Source organism: Drosophila bipectinata, chromosome XR (assembly GCF_030179905.1).
Source record: "Drosophila bipectinata strain 14024-0381.07 chromosome XR, DbipHiC1v2, whole genome shotgun sequence".
Lineage (NCBI taxonomy): Eukaryota > Metazoa > Arthropoda > Insecta > Diptera > Drosophilidae > Drosophila > Drosophila bipectinata.
Genome location: NC_091735.1, coordinates 6,843,951 through 6,862,818, shown reverse-complemented (window position 1 = coordinate 6,862,818; position 18,868 = coordinate 6,843,951). Strand labels below are relative to the sequence as shown.

The 18,868-nt window shown below is 38.0% G+C and overlaps 2 protein-coding genes across 2 annotated transcripts in view; one reads left to right on the top strand and one right to left on the bottom strand.

Moving 5' to 3' along the window:
• Positions 1-489: 489 nt before the first annotated feature.
• LOC138925604 (uncharacterized) lies at positions 490-2,468 on the bottom strand. The gene is made up of 4 exons (XM_070276448.1): positions 2,341-2,468; positions 1,714-1,851; positions 1,043-1,228; positions 490-961 (listed from the first exon to the last, which is right to left on the bottom strand). Exons 1-4 carry the CDS (start codon positions 2,466-2,468, stop codon positions 490-492), a joined length of 924 nt encoding a protein of 307 aa, XP_070132549.1.
• Positions 2,469-6,395: 3,927 nt separating this feature from the next.
• The window catches only part of Nipsnap (protein nipsnap), a 63,529-nt gene continuing 51,056 nt past the window's right edge, over positions 6,396-18,868 (top strand). The window contains exons 1-3 of the mRNA XM_043211342.2: positions 6,396-6,538; positions 6,710-6,786; positions 18,519-18,698. Coding sequence (XP_043067277.1) covers positions 6,731-6,786; positions 18,519-18,698 — 236 coding nt within the window. The 5' untranslated portion in view covers positions 6,396-6,538; positions 6,710-6,730. The remainder of the gene's footprint in view (positions 6,539-6,709; positions 6,787-18,518; positions 18,699-18,868) is intronic.

Genomic DNA, 18,868 nt, shown 5'->3' with positions numbered 1-18,868 from the left:
GATTAATGGGTATAAATACGACTTTCGTCCGCAACCACATTGCGGGTACGATGCCTGTCCTGAAAATTGCTGAGAAAGCTTTCTTTACCCAAGACCTCAGATTGGGATTGAGCCGGGACAATGCCATCTGGGCCTGGGGATTTGAAAGGCTTGAAACTATTTATTGCCCAGGTGAGATACCTGTCACTCAATAGGTATTCAAGTTGGTTAGGGGGGGAGGGGCTATTCCCCTGTCTCTGCATTTCCAGGGTTTTATCTTCTCCAGAGGATCCCGGGAAATGTGTCTCTGTGAGAGCCTCTAGGGTTTCTCTGCTGGACGATGTCCAGTTACCTTCTGAGATTTTAATATAACCTACATTTGGTGCAGTAGTTGCGAGGACCTTCCTGAGTCGGGAGGCCTCTGATGTTTGCTGAATGTTCGTGCAGAACTGGGCCCAGGCATTCCTTTTTGTCTTGCAAAGCTCTTTGTTATATTGTCTAAGGTCCGCTTTACGACTCCCAGGCTGTCTCCGAGGTTCTTTTGCTGGCAAAATTAAAGGCCTTGCGGCCCTTGGTTTTAAAGGGCGCAAGTGCTTGCGACCACCATGGTGGTTTCTTTGACTTGCTATTGCCCGATCTGCTTTTGGGACAAGCTTTATTGAATGCCTTGGCGCACGTTGCCGTAAGCGTGTTCACCATGGCATCCAAGGCTTCCCTACTGTCAACGTCCACTGTTCGAGGTTTCCCCAAGGAACTTTCTAGTTTTTTCCTGTATAACTCCCAGTTCGCTTTTCTCGGGTTGCGTACCGTTAGTCTATTAAAGTTCTCAAAGTTGACCACTAATTCTATGTATCGGTGGTCCGAGAAGGAGTGTTTCTCTAGGACTCCCCATCTAGCAATACTGTCTGCTAGGGATTCAGAGTAAAGAGTGACGTCAAGTACTTCCCTTCTGTTCTTGACTATGAAAGTGGGTTCTGTACACCTGTTACCCACCAGAAGATTGGAGCTTAGGATAAAATCGAAGATTGACTCACCCCTCTCGTTCGTGTCAGTGCTACCCCACTGATGATGATGGGCGTTAGCATCGCAACCTATGATCAGGTCGATCTTGTGCTTCCTGCTGTCTTCCACCAGCTTTTTGATTAGCGGGTGCGGAGAGAGGGCCTCCTGGTCGTGGCCCATATACGCCGAACATATCCTTAGAGGGCCATTTGGGCTCTCTATGGCTGCGGCTACGTGGTCTTCATTGCTGAAATTGGGTAGCAAAAAGAGTTTAAGGTTCGGCTTTGCATAGCCTATACTCCGACGCCCCCAACCCAAGAATCCTGTCTCCTAGGATCCAGGGTTCCTGGATGAGGGCCACATCAGCTCCACTCTCGGCGAGGTGGAGTAGGAGGGCAGCTGACGCCGCTTTACTGTGGTAGAGGTTTATTTGTAAGATCGTCAGGGACATCCTTACAAATCTCCACCACAGTAACTTCTGCCTCCGTCTCGGAGCTCAGCAGAGAGTTCTCTTCCATTCCGACTCCACTAAGTGCCCTTGCCAAGTCGCTTTCCTCCGAGGTGTACCCTTCCAGAATGTCCTCCTCCTCATCCGACATTCCTTCCGGGTGCCCCTCTTCGGTCGGCTCCTCCAAGTCTGGCTCTTGCGTGTCTGCCTCCAGCCCGATACCTCCTGGCTTGGCCTTCGCATCGGATTTGTAGATACGGACTGAAACCTGTTCGAATCCGTACTTCAGCCGGTGCTCCATCATCTCCAGGGCTTTAACGGTCTCCTCGTTGAGTGTGAGGACGACCTGCCTTTGCAGTCCCACCTCCTCCCCGACCTTGGCGACTCTCCAGTCCGCCGTGGGAAGCGTCGGGTTGCACATCCTAAGCATCGTTAGTATGGTTTAAGGGTCGGCTGGCTTTTCAGTGAGCCACACTCGCGCCCTCGGTTTGCTAGGGATCTCGTCCCAGTCAACCGCCACCAGCTTAGCTCCAGGGTAGACCTCTCCAAGCGATGCAACCATCCGCTTGTAGGTCTCCACCGATCGCGCGTCTTGGCAGGCAATTACCTTGACGCTACCCTGATACCATCCTGCGTCTTCGCATTCTGGTGGGGGTCCTCCGCTTCGCAGCATCTCCTCCACGAAGCGCCCATGCAACTCGTTTACCACTCGTCGCCAAAGTTCCTTGGGGATGAGCCCATCCTTGGAGCCCTTGTCCAGGACTCCAATTAAGGTTCTTCCCTTCGTTACTTCGGCGAACGAGCGGTTGGACGGCTGCGGCTGGGCCTTCGTCTTCTTGGCCTGGGGGGCTTCTCCCTCTGTGGACCTTTGCCTTTTCGCGCTTTGCGCGGTCTCCCTGGCAGGGTCTGACCCAGTACGTTTGTTCGGATCCAGCCTCACTCCCGCCTTTTCCGGATTAAAGTCGGGCAGGATCTCCCTTACCCACTTAATGATCTCGCCCTGGTCCGGGTTGGCTTCGGCCGATGGGTCCGCCCTCATCAAGATGAAGGCTGCTCTTCTCCTGTCCTTGTAAGAGCCTTTACGCTGCGTCGAGTTGGTTCAGAAGTTGACCCTGGGGTCTTCCTCTCCACTCCGTTCGGTGGTCCCATAGCTAGCCCCGCTTTGGAAGAAGAAGCCTTGGCAACCTCCTCCGCACCGGCGCGTCCCACCTCCAGATTTTGCCCCTCTGTGGGGGGCTTCTCCATCTCAGCAACTCCTTGGCTTTTGAGGGCCTTGGAGTTTGACGGGTCACTGACCCCATTTCCGGTTTTTTGTTAGATTAGTAGAATTCATGTTTTGGTCCCACGAGTAGGCGGGAAGGGGTTCGTCCATCATGACATAGCCCGCTTGTCACAATAAGCCTGGTTAAAACTGGGGGATCGGCCGGTCCCCCAGAGTTCGTATATTAGCGTCCGAGCCCCCCCTCGGACACGAATTCTTCGGCATAGGCTGTTCCACCTCGTATTGGGGTGATTTAAGGAAGGGAGTGTACTTCTCCCCGCCCGACTACCATTAGCCAGCATCCTCGGCAGAGACCTGACCTTACCGGGACCTGTTACCAGCCGCCCTCACGTGGAGAGTATAGTCGCACTACCAGCGGTGTACACAGTTACGGCACGCAATTGCGTGCGCGTAGGTCCCCCTGTTGTACCCGTTGGCTGACGGCCATGAGGTATTAACTCTAAATCTATTTTCTCTAAATCACACCGGCCAAGCTGCACTTTTATCCCTTTGATCACAGAGTGACCAACGCAGAAATCAGTAAACATAAAAAAAAATTATCGCACACTCGATATTTGGGAAAAAAATTATTACGATATAAAGATCGGTATTGATATTTTGATATATTATCATCCCTAGTATAAAATATACCAATGTAAATACGCACTTCTCCATTTACATACATAAATGGTACAAAAAATGCAATTTGATGATTACTCAATGCTATTCTGCATGTGTTGCAACAGAAATGCGGTACCCACGTTTTGTCTTGATTGGAAATTTCTTTATTGCTTCTTTCATTATGTTTTCATTAATGGGTCTTCTCTAACAATAATCGTCCGCAAACATAGAAAATCAGCATGGGCGTTCACGCAATTTAAAACTGCAGACATATTACTCATTTTATACTTTATTTATTCAAGTTGTAACGTTTTAATAAAGGCTAAAAAACGCTATTAAAGTAAAGGCTATTAAAAAAACGTATATTAAAAACTCCAATTTAATTGATGAAAATATTGTATAAATATTATAAATTTAATCAAATTATTTCAAGCTTTTCCTATAATCCAAAATTAAAAAAAGTATGATTTACTGATTTTGAAAAGATAAATATATAACATCGGAAATTTCAACTCTGGATGAATAATCTATTTTTTTATTTCAGTTGGTACGCATACATTCAATATTTATATGTATCAAAAACACTGATGGTCAACGCAATTACATCCCTTCAGTACCAAAATTCTTTCCCCAACATTTCCTGGCGACATGTTCGAAAAACAAAAACAAATTGCATGGGCTTCGTTTACTCAAGTCCGAAACGAAAGGGGAAACGAAACTTCTACCTGCTCTCGGTTTTTGACAATGATTCTTGCAGCTTCTACGTCATATTTTCGGAGCAGAGGCACGCGACAGAGAGACAATTAGAGAGATGTAGATGGAGGGAAGGGAGAGAAAAAAAATCGGTGTCGAAAACCAAATGAATGGCAGCGACGTCAGAATACCCTTTTTAAAATATGTTGAAATATTTATATATATTTAAGATTATATTTAATTAATTTTTCTTATCTAATCATATGGTATATTGAAATGTATTAATAATTGGCTTTAGGCAAAGCCAAAATGTTTATGTTTGATTATTTGCCTTGTGCGATTCTAATTAGAAGGCATTGCGTTGGTCGACTATACCCTGACACGCGCCAGAATTATCGGTTGTCAATTTTCGGTTTTGTCTTGCCTCTCCCCTTCTCTTTGCATTTGATGTTCAAGTTGCATATGAATTACACGCGTTTGTTTGTTGAGTTTGAAGTTAAATTTTTTAAAAAACATTTAAGTGACCTGGTGATAATAACTAATTCTGGTGAGTAGTGCATATAATGAACTTATTTATTAGCAAGGCCACCAGCACCAACGAGGCATTGACAGCCTTAGATTTTGCTTTGGCCGCGGCATAAAGGAAATTAAATATAAAAAAATGTTTAATACCTATTAATTTTTGCAGACCACCGCAGTGACCAATTTATTAAAGCGCGGACCATTAACAAAATCATTGAAATATGATTTCGTTGAGGACCTGATCGTCCAATACAACAATGACGGTGTTAGTGGGAAGAAGAAATTGAAAGCGTTTCCAAATTTTTATGCAGTTTTGATTGGTATGTATTTTAATTACAAATAATGTAAGCAATATCTAATTTCTATTTATTTTATGTACAGATAGTATATCTAACGTGGATCCGGGGAGCTCGCCGGAGAAAGTGTTGGGGCACGTTTTGACGTGCATTAAAAATAATAGTAATAAAAAACAAAAAAAAAAAACAAATTAGTAATTTGTAAAATAATTTGCAATTATAAAAATAATAATAATAAAAGTAATAATAATAATAATAATAATTTTTAATTTATTTATTGAATTCTTTTTTATTGAATGGAAACGGGGGAGTGGGAAGTGTGAAATTCCTTACAGATTCCTCAGTGAAATACCCCAAAGATTATACCCCAAGTGGTATTTCCCCAAAGATTCCTTAGAGCAGGGGTGCCCAGGCCCATTGCTCTCGTTGCTCCTTTGTTGTTGGAATTGCTCTTTCATATGGGAAATGAAATGTCATATATGTACGTGTGTTGCTCCCAGCATAGGCAAAGCCCAAATACAAAAACAATTTTTCGTGTTTTCCTTATTCTCCTCAATCGTGCTAATCCGAATGTATTTTTTGTTGAATTGCAAAAACTTTTCACTGCAAAAAATTCATTTTTGTTTTTGTTTCGGCCAAAATGGTCGACTTGAAGCGATGAATTTCTTCTTCGCAGAACATTTTTGAAATATAAAGTTATGCATTAATTGGCATAGTATAATAATAAGCTGTTTTAAAAAATATAGGCTGTTTTTAAAAATATAGGGATTATTCATAATTGCTATAATAAAATGTATTTTTTATTATATTGATATTTATTTGAAACCCCTTGTAAATGTTGCTATAATTTTATTTTTCAGTGCATCGACATGAAAAAAATGGTGTATTGTGTATTGGTCATTTTTTGCACTAATATTTGAGTTTGCTCTGCCGTATGCTGAACTTGGGCACCCCTGCCTTAGAGTATACCCCAGGGATTCCTTGGGGTATTTCCCCAAAGATTCCTCTGAGTATACCTTAGGGATTCCTTGGGGTATTTCCTCAAAGATTCCTCAGAGTATACCCCAGGGATTCCTGGGGTATTTAGTTCGAAATGCTCCTCGAATAACTGCAGCAATCCTGCAGTATTTCTTGAGGTGTTCGAATTCCTCGATGCGTGGAACTCTTCTATGGAAATTCCTTGATGGTTTGTATGAATCATACCCCGAGGATCCCTTGGGGGCAATTCTATTACCTCGAGGTTTCCTTGAGTAATCCTTGAGGTATGGTACTGAAGGGATGGCCTTCATAATTACATAATGTTACATAATTACATATGTATATAGGGTAATATTTTTTAAATTTCTTTGTTGGGTGTTCCGTGGAAACTGTGTAAAATTTCATTCAAATTGCTTCGAAGAAATCAAGTCCCAAAAATTTCTTACCTTGATTTACCAATTTTGTCAATAAAAGTGTCACAGCTTATTTTCAAAACAAATTCTAGAATTATAGTGTTGATTTTATTAAATTTAGTGGCTAAATAGTGAAATAATTGAAAAACAAAAAGTTTATTCCTGTGTTTCTATTCCACCGATCCGCGTCGACGCTTTATTGACGGACTTTAACTTGAGTATGAAAATTTTAGTATTTTCTCTTAAGTATTTAAACTTTCCTGTCATGGTTACATTAAGTGCGTTCCAAGTTTTATTCATCAGTAACTAAACGTTAACTTTAAATGTAAGTTTTTTAAATGAAATGTTCAAGTTTATGGCTGGTAGGATTTACAAAACCTATAAAGTATTATTTTTATGGGGATAAATAAAGCCAATTCCATTTGTCTAAGTCCAAAGTTCATTTAGCGTTGACCACGAATTGATAAAAAAAATAACATGCCACTGTTTTTTTCAGTTTCTATATTATCAATCGAACATGCTGAGGCTACGTAATCTATTAACCGCCAACAGCAAGTCGTTGCTCAATTTGCGGTAAGAAAATCAATTAGCATCGAGAATATTTCAAGAACTTACATATGTACATTGATCCTGGTTTATAGTGCATGTATTGGCTTCTAACTAAAGCCTTTTATTAATCAATGTACATACATACATATATGTATGATATCCGGTTCACCTTTTCCCCTGCTTATGTATGTATGTGGTTTAACCTACATAACTTAGTGAATGTCAACTAAAGTCATATATGTAATTTTGACAACCCCCAATATTTAATGTTATATTAGATATGTATAAAAATGTAGTTTATATTCCCCACGTTTTTATTATAAATCGTTTTTTAAATGAAATTTGAAAATTGTACTTCAACGTAAATTTTATTTTTAACAAGGAAAACTTTTATTTTATTGGTGAACTAAAATTTATTGATTTATTTGAATATTCTATAAATATTTAAAAATAAGCCATGTATATATGGTTTTTTTTTAACCTGTACAACATATATGGTTTTGGAATATCGCGAAAGAACGGAAAGCGAATAAGAGAGAGTCTTAGATTATTTTTCCGAATTTAAAATAGTTATTGTATCAATGGATGGGATTTAAGATAATCTTTATGATTTAAATGTATTATTTAAATGATTTATTTATAAAATAAGGTTTAAATAATTAAATTTATGATGAAATAATGATTTATAAAACATTTTTATTATGTAATTTTGAGATAAATATATACATATGTATGTACGTAAGTAAATTTAGACGCCCCAGTGTCGAAATCTAGCTAGATTTCTTGTGGTTTTTTTCGGGTCAACGAAATTTTACAACGACGCACCTCTCACCTCGACGCACCAAATGTTTTACAAAAAAAGGATTAAAATAAAAAAAAGATATTATTGTTGTTTAAAAAAAATTACAAAAAAAAAAAAAAAAAGGACGGCTATAGTCGGTTTCCCGACTATATAATTCCCGGTACTTATCTCTTCCCCCCACAATTTAAGGGGATGGTAAGGTCAAATCATGCGAAAAAAGCCATGTTTTTGTGATTTTTTTCCTGACGACACAGTTAAAATTTATTTATTCAACCAACGGTATATTAAAGTATGACATTAGAAGAATGTTTAATAAAATTTTTAGAAAAAAATATTTAAAAATATGGCAATGGTAGCAATTGTCCGGACGTGTCGCCAAAAAAAGTTGAATTGCGGTGCCCCTCATATGAACGGTGCTGGATCATTTGTAATCAAAAAATGAAAATTCATTCGTTAGATAATAGTTCGCCCCAGGTAACGCTGTAAAGGTTTTTTGAAAATTGCAATTTTTTAATTTTTTCGAAGACTTTGAAGTGAAAAACTCAATTTTTTGGGAAAAAATCGGTTAATTTGTCATTGCGAAATCAAAATTATGAACAAAAAAAAAACTCGACAGCGTTACCTTGTAAAATATGTACAGAAATGGTGTTTAAAATTTCAAAAGGATCGGTGCAGTAGTTTTGAAGTTATGAGGGGCACCGACTTTGAAAACGTGAGTTGTGGGAAAAACGCTTTAAAGTTTCAACTCGAAAAAATCAAGTGTAAAACGTTTGCAAGCAACTTCGTATATAACTAATAACTTCGTCAATTTTGCTTTAATTGACTTGAAATTGACACAATATTGAACACAAATTGAATTGACTTGACACAATATTCTTCAGATATTATGCATTCAATTTAAAAAATAAAAAAAAAATTAAAAACAAAAAAAATTTAATACCTTACCCTCCCCTTAACTAGCCTTTAAAGTTTAAACGTTGACGGTATGAATTCTCAGAAAATATTTTGCGGTTGGGCAAAAAAACAACGGCAGCCCCCTAAGGCCATATTACCGATTCAGTAGGGAAGCAGACTAAAAAGTCTATAACTCCTTCAAAAATTATCCGATTTGGCTGCTTTGTAGGTGTACATTAGCCATTGGAACAGTTTGGCATTAAAACTTTTTCCAAAAACATTAACGAAGTGGCGGTAACAGTAGATTTCGGTTTTAGGGGCGGGAGTGGGCGTGGCAAAAATTTTGACAAAAACTTAATCTGCGCGGATTTATTACGATCCCAAGTTCCAAATCTGATAGTTCTATCTCCTATAGTCTTCGAAATCGACGCGTCCAGCCGTTTCTGCTTATATACTGCGTGCATAGGAATGAAGGGTGTGTACAAAGTTTCAAGTTGATAGCTTTAAAACTGAGAAACTAGTTTGCATGGAAACAGGCAGACGGACATGCTCATATCAACTTAGGAGGGGATCCTGATCAAGAGTATATATACTTTATACGGTATTTTATAGACGAACATTATAATACACTTTGCAAGGGTATACAAAAATAAACTTACATAATTGCTAAACTTTTTCGGAAATAGTCGTTGGTATAGCCAACTCTAATAAATGAATAAGAAGTATCTGTTTCCTATTTAAAAAACAAAAGTTCGATTACACCCTAGCATGCGCCAATTACTTCATGGCTTCGATTAGATTTTTCCTCGTTTCGCTTTCACTGGATTCATACGTTTTTATAATAAAAGAAGTTTTTTTTACATATATGTATACATTTTTGTATCTGGTAAGTTATTTAATTGTTTTTTGTATTTTATTTCAAATAAATTGGCATTCCATATTTTTTGCCGTAAATGAGAAGAAAAAAATTAAGCCGTTGCGAAATATTAACGGCACACTTATAATTATGTACATTCATATCGAGCCCTATTTGCAAAAATAACGTAAGCACCATTTTGCGGAAAAATTTGCAGGCAAATTTTTACATATTTACCAACCGCATCTGCTCCCAAAATATCAAACACTAATTCCATCCATATAACATAAGCGACTAACGCCCAGAGTTTAGTTGCCGGGAAATAAAAGCGAAAAAAACCCCTCCCCTGTAAAATTGGCTTTTTTGCCTCCAATAGGGCTCGATATATTTGTAAAAATACATTCATAAATGAATAATTTTTTGATTGAAAATCGATGATTTTTATTGCAGATCCCATCAAATTGCCAACCTCCGGTTAAACCTGATACTTTAGAAAAATATTTTATGAAGAAAAATGATTAATAGAATATAAAATGTAATAAAAAATTTTTGTGATAAGTAATTTTTTGGGCTAAGTCGGGGCGTAATTTTACAGAGGAAAGAGAAAGGAATTTCCCCAAGAATCAACTGTGAAAACTCTTGGCTTGGCTCAGGCCAATTTATCTTTAATTCCAAAATTCACGATTTCAAGGAAATTTCCTTCTTGGAATTTTTGACGCTTCTATGAACACCAACGGTTGTATAAGCGCCACCGAGGAATGGGACAGAACGTTTACAAATCGAATGGCACTGAAGGGAAAGGCTAAGTCCAATAAGGCCGCTAAATACAATTGGTAGCTCCACCTATCAGACTATATTTTGTGGATCCAGATTACCCCAAATATAAATGGGCGAGCAAATCCCAGAAACAGACCTTCAGAGACTAATTTATAAAAATTATTCTTTTTTTTTCTGGAATGTAAGAGTTAATTTTGTTAATTTATAAAAAGAATCAAATCAAATCTATAAAAGAATCAATCAAACCTACCCGCTCTTAAAATTTTGATCAATTAGAAAATATGGAATATAATGTGAGCTGGTCCAGAGTGCGCCACGACACTTTATAAAAAATTCTTTCGTAAAATGTAACAATAAGCAAATTTTAATATACGTCACTTAAATGTATACTCATGTTTAACATGAAAAATCTATGCAACAGTTAATGGTGTGTTTTCTAAGTTTCAATTCTAAGTATGATTGCGAGCGTCAATTATGTCTCAGTGAGAAATGTTCAGTAGGAGAGCGTCTTTTGAACCTCTTAACGAAAAACACTCAACCAAAATCAAAAGTAAGAAAGTAAGTCTCGGACCTTAAGAAAAAGTGATTGTGTACATTTGTTTTTGGGTTTTCTCGTGAACAGAACATAAGGAAAAAAAGATTAACAGTTATTTTTAAGCAATGCTAGAAGGAGAGGGTCTTATTGTCTGGAAATGTAAATAAAAAATTGTTTGTTAGAAACAAAATGTCTTTTCAGAGTATTTATTTTTTGCTATTATAAAGGAGGTCATGCCGTGTTGAAGCCGTTTTTATACCCTTTCAGAGGGTATTATAATTTTGTCCGAAAGTGTGCAAAGCAGTGAAGAAGACATCTCCGACCCTATAAGAATATATATTCTTAATCAGAATCACCTCCTGAGTTGATATAAGCATGGCCGTCTGCCTGTTTCTATGCAAACTAGTCTCTCAGTTTTAAAGCTATCGACTTGAAACTTTGCACCCACCCTTCTTTTGCACGCAGTATATAAGTCGGACTGCTATAGTATATAAGTCGATCGGAAATGCTGTAACGACTCACCAAATTTCATAAAGATCGGTCGACTATATCTTATAGATGCCATATAACTGAACGACCGGAAATGGTATTTGGTAAAAAAACAACCTTTGGATTTTTGAAGATGGACTTGAGACTTTATTTTTTGTTTTGTATTGGAATAAACTGGTTATATTTTGATATTCTCATAAGGATCCACCAACTTAATCCGATGTTTGCGATATACGAGGGTTGCTATATATATATTTTTCTGGTCTAATAAAGAAAATGCGAATATTTATGATTAAAAATGGTTTTATTGTTTTTCAAAGTATTTTTCACCAAGACTTACAGACTTTTGCATGCGTTCAAACCAATTGTTGAAGCACTTTGTCCACTCCGATTGAGACACCTCCAAAACATGATTTTTGAACGCTTCAACAGCACACACGGTCGATCAATGTTTTGTTTCGGGCTCATAAGCATAGATCCATGATTCGTCACCTGTGACGATCTTATAAACGTCTTTTGACACACCGCGATTGTATTTTTTAAATTTATTTTGCACCAATCCACACGAGTCTTTTTTTTGAGCGATTGTCAAATTGTGCGGGATCAAACGAGAACAAATTTTTTTTACGACCAAGTGTTAATGCAATATAGAATGTATGCTAGTAGAAGAAATGCCCAAGGACGCCTCACAACAAGCTCGAATGGCAGCTTGTGTTCCGCTGCATCCAGTACGAGGCATGATCCTGCTTCCACTAGCACACTATCATGCAACCCCACCCCAGGCTGGCAGCAAGTCACCGCTAAGCCAATCAAAGGTGCAGCTAAGAAGAGAGCAGGTACCGCTCTCTCTCCCAAGGTCAGGTCGGTGACATACATGACGATCAATGTCAATGTTCTTTGGAACAACGACTTTTATTTTGAGGCCTTCATGACCTTCGCCTTCGAGCGAGAGTCGGCCATGATTGAATACATTATACCAGTTTTTCACAGTGCTATAAGATGGTGCTTCATCGCCATACAAAGATTTAAGTTGGTGCATCGATGGATGCACTCTTGTCGTGTTAGTTCACGTCGAAAGCCGTGAAAAATGATTGCGCGAAAATGTTCACGAGTTAATTCCATTTTCTGCCAAATTGATTTTTTCGAGTCACTGTAAATCAGTGGTGGGCAAACTCTCATTTTACATAGCACGCGAGTATAGGGTAGGAAATTCTGCCGCATCGCTGCCGGCACACTGACAGTGTAAGCACTCTCAAATTTTTTTAGAAGCTTTCTCATTTGCTCTCATTTTGATTCATTTGACAGCCCAAACTAAAAATCAAAATTTTTCCACTTCGAAAAATTTTCTCAGAAATTGGGTTGGAAAAAGTTTTCTTCATGGAGAATATAGATAGGGAAGGGTAGTTTCTCATTTTTTTAAGAAATGTTTCTAGCAAAGCTTTTTTTAAAATAAAATACTTTAGTTAAATTTTAGTGCCCATTCCAACTTTTGAATTAACGAAAAATGAAATAAAAAAATACGTTTTTTTCGCTTAGTGAATTTTCGGCTCTCATTGTTTTTCTTAGCTACGCACACACTCAAATTTTAAACATGTGTTAGTTTTGCACAACACTGCTGTAAATAACACAAATTATGGCCGTACGTCAAAACGTTCTGAGCACGTTTCTGCTAAAACATGTCAAACTTCCGAATGAAAACGTCAGATGGCAACACTTAGTGTGGCCTAGGCCAGAAATATATATAGCAGCCCTCGTATTCCTAACTGCAAGGGTATATCAACTGCAGCTCCGCCTAATGTTAGCTTTCCTTTCTTGTTATAGCTTATGTTTGGAAATTTGATTGTTAGGTCGATTAAAAGATATAACTTTAAAGTTTGAAATGTACGCATGTGTATGGACATTTGAAATGTGTATGGAAATGTAAAAAGTTGTTTGTGGTGTCTTCGTAGTTGTATGATAAATTATATCGGCTTAACAGTGAAATTTAGTATAGAAATTCATATTGCCCCTCGTAGAGTAAATTATTCTTTTTTGAGTCGAAATTCTCGCCTCCAACACTTCTTTAAATTTGGTTTTATAGCTTTAATAAAATTAGAATTGTTTGCTATATGGTAAAGCTAAGTCACCCAAGGAGAAACCAATTATTCATTTTTGTACCACTAAAACTTATGGCAATAAATCTGAAAAAACAATTCATGTTTTTGAGGATGCTAATAAAAGAGTATGCTATGGTTTAGCAGCAAAACGGAAGAATTGCAGATCGAATGGAAAGGTATTTTAAAACAGACATTCCGATTGGGCCTTTTCACAAACTTGTATACCGGTTATAGACGCATATAACGGTATATGCGTTGATCAAGTCCTTTTTTTGTGGTGACGTTCCCCGATGGAAGTTTCCTATGAGATCTTTCTAGAGGGTTCATGTGTAATCACTATTTCTATGTGATTCCTGTTCAGTCTAGTGTCTGCATCAGCCAGTGAGTCAGAGAAGAAAGTTATATGAATGACCACCTTCTTTTTTATTCAAATAAGATAAGGCTCTGAACCTTTGGTGGTGTCTTCGTCTTCCCCCATGTGTGCCGGGCATACTCTTAGATGTCCCCTGGGCCCTTATATTGCTGGGCTTGCTGTCTCAATTTTAAACACGGTACTCGTTGAAGAATATGTATGCAAGAATATGTAAGTGCAAGAATATGTATGTAACATAGAGATGGGATCCACTCCGACCCCATATATAAGTTAACAATGCAACGGTGATCGGAGCCAAAAGCACGAAGACGAACGGCACATAATGTCTTACTGGTCGTCGGCCGCGATCTGTGCGCGATCGAGTTAGGGTTACTATTAAGCACTTCCTCTCTTAGGTTAGTCAGGTCGGAGCCAACATTGAATGAATAAAGGCACCCCTACTAAAGGTACCGTATTTCTTTGCCAATTATCGCAATAGTGATAACTGGCGCCACGACACGGCTACCAGCTTACTAAGGGGTACAGCAGCGTCATCGTCACTGATCGTGGCCACCGACTGCGGGGGCACCTTTTAAATGACCGCCCGTTGTGGACAGCAACTTGCCGCAACGGGTACGTCAGAACATACAACGTACCCGTGAGCAGCACGTGCCACGGTGGAAACCTCCTGCAATAGCTGCGCAGGTGGAGAATATTGTGGGCAAACACGCTCCCTCAATATCCTCTAACCCTAGCTTTATACTTTATTCTTGAACAGCATAAACAACAGAGTCAATATTGCTATTTCCGTCTGTCCTTGTGAACGCGTGGATCTTGGAGACTACAAGAGATAGAATTATAGGACTTGACATGGAGACTCCTACAATGCCCACGCAGTTTAAGTTTGTTTCAAAACTTAGCCTTCCGACCCCACAAATCGCATAATCCTATAGCGCCAGTTCTGAAAAGCCAAACTATTTCAATATCTAATATATATTAGAAAAACAAAATTCATTCAAATCGGCCGATTTTTAGAGATATATCCATACATGTATATAAAATTTCTCATACAATTGGGCTACAATTTTAAACGCGTGAATCTCAAAGACTATAAGAGATGGAGCAATTTGGAACTTGGGATCGTGTGGTATGCGCGCAGATCAATTTCTGAGAAAATTTTGCTACGCCCACTCCTGTTTCAATGGCTTTTCCAAAAACAACAATCTCGTTGCAACGCCAGTTTGTTTATGTTTTTGGAAAATTTTACGATGCCAAACTGTTCCAATGGCTAATCTTCTGCCACAAAACTCGACTACTCCTCCCACAAAGTCTGGAAACTCGACTCAAGGCCCAAGATTTTATATTGTAATAGTAAATTATGAGGTATAGACTTTTTATTCTTTGAGTAATTTTAGAGATGAGTAGCGGGTGAAATATATTCGGAAAACTCGACTATAGCTGTTCTTTCTTATTTGGAATCTGGCAGGAGAAGGTCCCTTTTTGCAAGAACACAAGCTTTCACCTGCTGTATCGTTTTTACAAAAACAAGAATCCTGTTATCTTGGATGCCTACCTATTGGATGAGAGGTACATCAAGTCCACCCTTCGCGAGATGGAGTATGGAGCGACCGGGCAGTCTTTCGATTCTCCACCACAGTAATCTCCGCGATAAATATTGGTCTCCCATTGCGAAACTAAATGCGTTAAATCTTAATTTTTAAAATCATGCAGTAAGACTAAGCTCTTTTCCTATCGTGGTCCTTTTCTGTTTATTTGCTGTGTCTCGCCTAGAGTCTTGTTTTTATATTCTCGCAGAGGGTATTTGGTCAAAAGTTTCATTTTGGTCAAAAGTGTGCAACGCAGGGAAGGAGACATCTCCAACTACTTAAAGTATTCTTGATCACGATCACCTCCTGAGTTGATAACAGCATGTCCGTCTGTCTGTCTTTGATTTTTAAACCTATCGACTTGAAACTTTCAAACTATAAGTCGGAACGGCCGGGAGCGGCCGACCATATTCTATAGCTGCGATATAACTGATTGATCGGAAATGCTATAACTTTGGTGTTTTTAGAGTTTTTGGCAAAATAATACGACATACCAAATTTCAAAAGGATCGGCCGACTATCTCCTATAGCTGCTATACGAGGTGTGTTCAAAAAGTATGGTGAATTTTTCAAATTTCGCAGGCAACATATTTTTGATTATCGAATTTTTTGTTTTGTTATGTTGGTACACTCTTCCCTAACATCTGTACTAGAGGTCTGCATAAATAGGTAAAAAACGACATTCAAATGCACAACCTTTAAAATGAATTGAGTGAGATAGAATGCTGAGACGAAAATTAATGAATTGATGAGTGCGACTGTGTAGGTCTCACTCGCACAACATTCGGGGAATGAAAACCTAATTGAATGAGTTAGAGTTACAGTTCGCATTCGAATTGTTTCGAATGCATTCTAGAATGTACTATACAACTATGCATATTTCCTATATTTTTAGACGCTGATAATAAAATAATTCAAAAGTGAAGGAAGTCATTGTTTTTTTCAGAAATATTCATTATTATGTTTTACATTTTATTTTACATATTTTACTTATAAGAATGCAAAAATATGTAAGAATGTAAAAATATTTTTAATATTTATTAATAACTACTTTTCCAACAAAATTTTGTCGCTAACAAATTTTTGTAAAATAATTTAATTTGGAAAAACTCACAGGAAAACTAAACAAAAGAAAAATAATAAAAATAAATAATAATAAAAAAAGAAAATAATAACAGTTAAAAACCATAAGTATAAAAGAATTTTATTCATTTATGAAGATGGAAGATGCCTATGACGAGCCGGGAAGATGACAATGACGAGCCTCGCTCTGGACGCCCAAGCACGTCAACAACTGATAATAACGTTCAAGCAGTGAAAAGCATTGTTTTGGAAAATCGTCGAATCACTATTAGAGAAGTTGCTGAAGATATCGGTATATCGCTTGGCTCGTGGCATAAAATTTTTCCACACGTTTTGGGCATGTGTGTCGTGTGTCAGCGAAGTTTGTTCTGAAATTGCTGAATTTTGACTAAAAAAAAAGTCGCATGAGTATCGCTCAAGAGCTGTTAAATGACGTCAACGACAACCCAGATTTACTAAAAAGGGTCATAACTGGTGACAAATCATGGGTATATGGTTATGATATCCAAACCAAAGCCCAATCGTCCCAATGGAAGAGCCCAGGTGAGCCGAAAAAAGCACGGCAAGTTCGATCAAATGTCAAAGTTTTGATCACTGTTTTCTTAGATTACCATGGCGTGGTGCATCAGGATTTCTGACCATATGGTCGTACGGTCAATAATCAGTATTATTTGGAAGTTATGCGCCGTTTGCGAGAAGCTATACGAAAGAAACGTACAGAATTGTGGAAAAAGAATTCATGGCTTTTGCATCACGGTCTTGTTTTTGGCCAAAAAATCTCTCACAAGCAAAGGTGAGTGAGCAGGGGCATTAGCTCACTCACCTTTGCTTGTGAGAGATTTTTTGGCCAAAAACAACACCACAATAATGCCTCAGCCATTATTGTGAGTGAGCAGGGGCATTAGCTCACTCACCTTTGCTTGTGAGAGATTTTTTGGCCAAAAACAACACCACAATAATGCCTCAGCCACCACCGGATTTGGCCCCATGTGACTTTTTTTTGTTCCCAAAACTAAAGAGACCTATGAAAGGACGGAGATTTGCAACGATTGAAGAGATAAAGACTGCATCGCTGGAAGAGCTCAAGGCTATACCGAAAAGTGCTTATGGGAAGTGCTTAGAGGATTGGAAAAACTGTTGGCATAAGTGTATTGTATCGGAGGGGATTACTTTGAGGGGATAACATAAATATTGATAAATAAATTAATAATTTTTCTTGAAAATACAAAGTCACCTTACTTTTTTAACACACCTCGTATAACTGAACAATCGAAAATTTACCAACTTCGTGTTTTTTAAGAGACAACTTCGTACAGATTCTAGTATGGTTAATTGATCCGACCTACCAAATTTGAAAACTATGTATCTGCCGATCTGCCTTATAACGAGCTGCCTTATATATTTGGTAAAAATACCAACTTTTGTATTTTTGAAGATAGCAGCTTGGAACATTTTTTTATACCCTTGCAGAGGGTATTATAATTTTGTCCAAAAGTGTGCAACGCAGTGAAGGAGACATCTCCGACCCTATAAAGTATATATATTCTTGATCAGGATCACCTCCTGAGTTGATATGAGCATGTCCGTCTGTCCGTCTGTCTGTTTCTACGCAAACTAGTCTCTCAGTTTATAATAATAATCAGTATATAAGTCGGAACGGCCGGGATCGGCCGACTATATCCTATAGCTGCCATATAACTGATTGATCGGAAATGGTATAACTTTGGTGTTTTTAGAGTTAGGGAGTTCAAATTTGACACGAGAGCTATTTTTGGCAACACATTACGACACGCCAAATTTCATAAGGATCGGCCGACTATATCTTATAGCTGCCATATAACTGAACGATCGGAAATGACCCAAATTTCGTGTTTTTGAAGATAGAAAGCTGAAACTTCGTACAGATTCTATTCTATATTCCGGTTTTAACTGCAAGGGTATATCAACTTCGGCTCCGCCCGAAGTTAGCTTTCCTTTCTTGTTAAATAATGTATTCAATAAAATTCTCATAACGAATTATATCCGATCATAGCTGCAAGGGTGTATGTAGTTATATATACAAGTGTATATAAATAGTCAGCTTTCCTTTCTAGTTGAAATTGTTTTTTAACCTATGTCACTACCTCCATTATTTTTAATCCATTAAATAATTGACCTCTTGCAGAGGGTATTATAATTATATAATTAAATATTTATAAATATATAATATAAATAAATAAATGTCTATATTATTTTTAAACCTTACAAACTATTTTTATTTCTTAGATCCCATTTAACTACGGATAACTACAAGGACAGTGCATCGTGGTTTTCGAAGCTCCTAGTTCGCAAAATAGAACCAACCAAGGAATCCCATAGTCGCATGCTTAGCGATAAGGAAATTATATATGCGTTGCATACCCACAATGTTCGGCCCGACTCTATAAGCGAATATCTGAAGAATTAGTAAGATTTTAATATTTACGAGGGCTCATAATAAACTGTAAACTGTATGTTTAAATGTAATTATGTATGTACTGAAGCTGATATTTTTGTATTTTCTTTCGTTCTATGTGATATTGCATACTGATATTTCAGCTTGATTTTCTCCAGGGGTGCTCAAAGTTGCCCGACCC